The sequence below is a fragment of the Bison bison genome, unplaced genomic scaffold (genome assembly GCF_000754665.1).
Source record: "Bison bison bison isolate TAMUID 2011002044 unplaced genomic scaffold, Bison_UMD1.0 scf7180017864037, whole genome shotgun sequence".
In the NCBI taxonomy this organism is placed as follows: domain Eukaryota; kingdom Metazoa; phylum Chordata; class Mammalia; order Artiodactyla; family Bovidae; genus Bison; species Bison bison.
In genome coordinates this window covers 4,920,297-4,926,409 of record NW_011494609.1, presented here as the reverse complement: position 1 = coordinate 4,926,409, position 6,113 = coordinate 4,920,297, and the positions used below count along the sequence as shown (strand labels likewise).

Below are 6,113 nucleotides of genomic sequence, written 5' to 3'. Positions count from 1 at the left end.
AGTGCGTGCTCAGTCATGTCTGACTCTTTGTGACCCTATGGACTGTGGCTCACCAGGCTCCTCTGTCCATGGGATTTTCCAGGCGAGAATACTGGAGTGGGTTGCTATTTCCTTCTCCAGGCAGAAGGCAGAGGAAGGGACAAAAAAGGCTGAGGGAAACAGGTCCAGAGGTGACATGCCGTGGGAGGCCAGGGCCAGTGCTCCCCAAGGCCACGGAGGTGCATTAGTGGAGGGCCCAGCACCCCTGAGAAGCTTGGTGACTGTGCTGTGTGGTCAGAACAGATGGCAGAGAGGAAGGCACCGGGCTGGGCTCATTAGCATCCACCGGGACGACGGAGCCATGAGGTACCAGAGGCCAGGTGGCAGCACGTATTGACCAGAAGTCAGTGGGCTTTAGTCAGTGACGACCAGCAAGGCCAGAGGGGTGCCTTGGGCCTTGGGGCTGTGGAGATGGTTGCAGAGTACAATGTCCTTAGGGAAAAGTGACGGGCAGCCAACAGCGATGCTGCTTAACATGTATAAAAGGAAGTGAGGAAGGAGGCCCAGGAGGCTGAGGGCCATCACCTCCATGAGAAGTGATCATCCTTTGCTCAGTTTCCGAACCTGAGACAGTTTTAAGGTCTGGAGCCCCCTGACTGGAGAAGTGGCAGGGTCCTTAGGAGATACTCAGGTGACCACACCTTCTATCCAACAGACTTCAAAATGCCTGGTCATTCTCCTTTCCCCAGAGTGTGGTCACCTTCCTCCAGGTTGAGGAAGCCAGTGTTTTGGGAAGGCTCAGGTGGGGACATGCAGTATGTATGTGCGGGATTGAAACCTAGGTTCCTACAGTCACCCCACAGACATTAGCGTAACGTGGCCCCACCTCACCCCTAACTACTCAACTGAAAGATAACCACTCACCTGATGGAACCCCAGGTAGTCCTGGACCGTGGGAGAGACATAGAAAACATAGCCGTCTTCCGTGACCGCCACGAGGAAGCCGTCGAGGGCCTGGCGAGAGGCAGAGAGGGCTCGGTTCAGAGTGTGCAGGCGGGTGGAGCTCCTGAGGCCAGACTCAGGTTGGGAGGGGCTTCTGCTGAGCTTCCTTTTGGTGTGGGAGTCGCGCACATCCTGAATCATCACTTGGTAAGCTATCCTGCAAGGCTGCTCAGTGCAAATACCCCTCATTCACTTGGGCTCTGCTGGAAAGGCGCGCGCCTGTGCATATGTGTGGGCGTGTGTGTGTGCACACGTGCGCACATGCATGTCTGAGACAGCAGAGTCAAATTCCAACTTCTGTCAGTTGAGAACACTGCAAACTGAACCGCAATTAATCAAACAAATACACACACATTTTTTTGTTTTCCTCTTCTCATCTGTCTTCTTGACGCAACTGATCCGTTCAGCGCCCCTCGTCAGGAGACAGAGCAGACTAGTGCTCTCTATCCACTGAGGCTGTGGCTGGGCTCGCCTGGCCGGGGGGGAAAAATGGAGCTCATCACCTCCCAGCCCTCCTGCAGCCACCCGGTTGGAAACCCCAGGAATACAAAATTTTAACCATTTTCCCAGGAGAGTCTTAAGAGGCATCAAGCCTCAGGAAAAACATGTTTTTGGTTGTGGTTGAGATGAGTTTTAATTTTAAGCTTTCAGTTGGAAACAGTCTTTTATACTTATGTTGAGGAAACACGTACCTGTGGCTTGAAGCCATCCCCCACCGGCCCCAGCATTTCCAAGTAAATGACAGTGATGACAACAACAAGGGTAATGATAACACTGCCGGAGGATGCCATGCTCTGCTTGCTCCGTGTCACACCTTTACTGTATGTTAATATCAATTACTGTAATGGTTGCTTCGTGTACACTCCCCAGTTCTGTGCTCCTCTCTTGATTCATTGAGCTCAACTGGGTGAGCTCTAAACCTGGTTAAATTCAGCCTTCCGTTCACTCCATGTCTGCACCCTCACAGCTGAGCATGACATTACACTCCCGACTGTGAATCTTAGATGGTCCCAGATGCTGCTTAAGCATTCTGTTACATTTTCCTTGGTCTAATTCAGTCTCCTGTTCTCTTAGATGACTGTTTCACACCCCTCTCTCTCCCCTCACATCTCTGACACCTCCTTCCCTGTCATCACATTCAGCCTTGCTACTTTGCACTGAAAATAAAGGGCAGTGGGAAGAGGACTTCTACAGGGTCCCACCACCCTGCAACCTAAGTTTGCATGCTCAGTCACTCAGCATCCGACTCTCTGCAACCCCATGGACTGTAGCCTGCCAGGCTCCTCTGTCCATGGGATTTCCCAGGCAAGAATACTGGAGTGGGTTGCCATTTTCTACTCTAGGAGATCTTCCCAACCCATGGATCAAACCTGCATCCCCTGGATGCAGGATTTTTTACCACTGCACCCCCTGGGGGTCTCACAATGTATGTTTATCTGGTTCCATAAGCTTTGCTTTTCTGCTGGTTAAAATGGGTGAACTCTTCAGCTTGCAAACCAAGCCCAGCCCCTCCACTCACTGATACACTAGATCCCACCCCCCATTTCTTGGGCAATAAAACAATGTGGAAATACGTCTTAATGTACCACTATTCCTAGTCACATGGATTGGTGGAACAAAAATTCAAACAATTAAGCAGTTATTACAGAAAATCCTGGAGTATGAAGTCAACGGGGCCTTAGGAAGCATTACTACAAACAAAGCTAGTGGAAGTGATGGAATTCCAGCTATTTCAAATCCTAAAAGATGATACTTTTACAGTGCTGCACTCAATATGACAGCAAATTTGGAAAACTCAGCTGTGGCCACAGGACTAGAAAAGGTCAGTTTTCATTCCAATCCCAAAGAAAGGCAATGCCAAAGAATGTTCATACTACCATACAATTATGCTCATTTCACACGCTAGCAAGGTAATGCTCATAGCCTTTCAAGCTAGGCTTCAACAGTATGTGAACCAAGAACTTCCAGATGTACAAGCTGGATTTAGAAAAGGCAGAGGAACCAGGAATCAAATTGACAACATTCTTTGGATCATAGAGAAAGCAAGAGAATTTCAGAAAAATGTCTACTTATGCTTCATTGCAGAGAAGGAAATGGCATCGCACTCCAGTGTTCTTGCCTGGAGAATCCCAGGGACGGGGGAGCCTGGTGGGCTGCCATTTATGGGGTCGCACAGAGTCGGACACAACTGAAGTGACTTAGTAGTAGTAGTATGCTTCATTGACAATGCTAAAGCCTTTGACTGTGTGGATCACAACAAACTGTGGAAAATTCTTCAAGAGATAGGTATATGAGACCACCTTTCTCGTCCCCTGAGGAACCTGTATGGAGGTCGAGAAGCAATAGTTAGAACTGGACGTGGAACAATGGACTGGTTCAAAATTGGGAAAGGAGTACGCCAAGATTATATACTGTCACCCTGCTTATTTAACTTATATACAGAGTACATCATGCAAAATGCTGGGCTGGATGAATCACAAGCTGAAATCAAGATTGCCAGGAGAAATATCAGCAACCTCAGATATGCAAGTAATACCACTTTAATGGCAGAAAGGAAGAGGAACTAAAGGCCTCTTGATGAGAATAAAAGAGGAGAGTGAAAAAGCTGGCTTAAAACTCAACATTAAAAAACTAAGATTGTGGCATCTGGTCCCATGATATCCCTATCTCTTTTCTAAGAATTTTCCAGTTTGTTGTGACCCACACAGTCAAAGCTTTTAATACAGTCGTTGAAGCAAAAGTAGATGTTTTTCTGGAATTCCCTTGCTTTCTCTATGATCCAACAAACGTTGGCAATTTGATTCCTGGTTCCTCTGCCTTCTCTAAACCCAGCTTGTACATCTGGAAGTTCTTGGTTCACATATTGCTAAAGTCTAGCTTGAAGAATTTTGAGCATAACCTTGAGTGTGATCCAGTTATAGTTGAATCCTTTCCAGGAGCAGGATTTTGCTGTTTTGAGGCTTATTCTGACTCCAGGCTTTTTCTAAGCTGTCTGTTTCCCTGATTTTCTCTGTTAAACTTTAGCTGTTCTACAATTTCACCCCTCTGAATTGGTAACTATCAAAATTACCATCATTTTTGAGAGTGCCATTATACTGAACTTCCCCAAGCTCTGTTCCAAACTAATTTAGTCCCTTTAGGGAGAGCTTCAGAACTCCCTATTCTTATGGCCTATTTCTCTCCAGAGCCCCTTTACTGGAGCTGGGACCATGGGTGGTGGCCACTTCTCTGGAATTATATCTTTTCTCTATGAATGAGTCTTAGGCAAGGATGGTAATCTCTGATCATCTTGACTAGACCGTTTGAGTATGGATCCTCCCCACTAAAAGGGAACTGAGTTGGGGAAATTTTCAGTCTGCCATTCCTGTGACAGACTTTCTACCCTATAAATGGGGCCTTGATGTGGGAAGGGAAGCCCAGGATTTTTGGCCATATTTTCTTGGAACAGAGCTTTGGCAAAATGAGCTGGGGTGATGCGAGCTGACAGAAGCCTGCCACTCATAGGGTGAAACCACAACCATAGATTGGGAACTGGGGAGAGAAGGAGCCTTATCTTACTGGCTGCATGCATCCAGAGTAGAGCCTCTGGCACACTGAACTGGGGCCAGAGGGCCATCTGCCAAGCTCTTCCCACTGCCAGTCTAGAAGTCCCAATTCTCCATACACAACCAAAGAAACAGAGAAAACATCAGTTATTCTATTTGGATGGCATCAGATTTTTACCATTTATTATTTTTTATATTTTATGCCTGGTCTTACTTCATCATTTCCTTGTCTAGTGTATTTTTAGAAAAATAGAATTATTTAAATTTGACTTGTTCTTGAATGCCAAACATCTTAAAAGGCACCTAAAAAATGTCAAATATTTATTCAGCAACTGAAACAAGTTTTTTTCCTTCAGCAACTGAAACTGATTCTTACTGGCAGTCATTTAAAATGTTATTAAATATGAAGCTGTGATGGTTCATTTTTATGTATCAACTTGGCTAGGTATGGTGCCCAAGAGTTTGGTCAAATACTAATCTAGATGTTGCTGTGAAAGTATTCATTTTTGAGATGTGAGAGTGAAAGTGAAAGTTGCTCAGTCCTGTCTGACTCTTTGTGACCCCATGGACTGTAGTCCATGGAATTTTCCAGGCCAGAATACTGGAGTGGGTAGCCTTTCCCTTCTCCAGGGGATCTTCCCAGTCCAGGGATCAAACTCAGGTCTCCCGCATTGCAGGCAGATTCTTTACCAGCTGAGCCGCCAGGGAAGCCCAAGAATACTGGCGTGGCTAGCCTATCCCTTCTCCAGTGGATCTTCCCGACCCAGGAATCAAACTGGGGTCTCCTGCATTACAGGTGGATTCTTTACCAACTGAGCTATCAGAGAAGCCCCTTTGAGATGTGAATAACATTTAAATAAATGGACTCTGAGTAACACGGATTGCCTTCCATAATGTGGGTGGGTCACATCCAGTTAGTTAAAGGACTTAAAGGAAAAAGTTTGAGATCCCTAAGAAAAAATTCTGCTTTCAGAATTTTTGGACTTCAGCCTTTGGACTGAAGATTGCAACATTAACTTTTGCTTGGGTCTATAAGCTTCTAGCCTTCCTGCTAATTTCAGATTTGCTACACCCCACATTCACATGAACCAATTTCTTAAAATCTTTCTCTCTCTCTCTCTTCACACACACACACACACACACACACATCCTACTGGTTCTGTTTCTGTGGGGAACTGTGGTTAATACAGAATTTTGATAATTTTCAATTAAACAAACTAATTTAAAACTATTCTTTAGGCATCTTATTTCAAGAGACTTTTGGTTAAAATTCCTATGTTAAAGGTATAGATACAAAGCAGTTTAAATTCACTACAAAATAAAGTGATCATTGTAATCAACCATCATACGTCCAGCATTTATGGTAACATTTTGACAGTTTTTGTAGCAGGTCTTTTTTTAAGTTTTTTAAAGTATGAAGTATTAAAAAAAAATAGTACTCTTGAGAGAGTCATTTCCTAGGCAGGTTGATAGGGAGTCTAGGGGTCCCCAAGGAGAGAGGGGTCTGGAATTCTCAACGAGGAAGAAAGGACAAACTTTTTTTCTTTCTCCACATTCCTTAGGATTATATAACAATAATGTATCCTG

At 45.2% G+C, this 6,113-nt stretch overlaps 1 protein-coding gene across 1 annotated transcript in view; it reads right to left on the bottom strand.

The window, feature by feature from the left end:
• LOC104984995 (aryl hydrocarbon receptor-like) overlaps positions 1 to 6,113 on the bottom strand; it is a 43,518-nt gene that overhangs the window by 17,738 nt on the left and 19,667 nt on the right. The window contains exon 5 of the mRNA XM_010834983.1: positions 904 to 993. Coding sequence (XP_010833285.1) covers positions 904 to 993 — 90 coding nt within the window. The remainder of the gene's footprint in view (positions 1 to 903; positions 994 to 6,113) is intronic.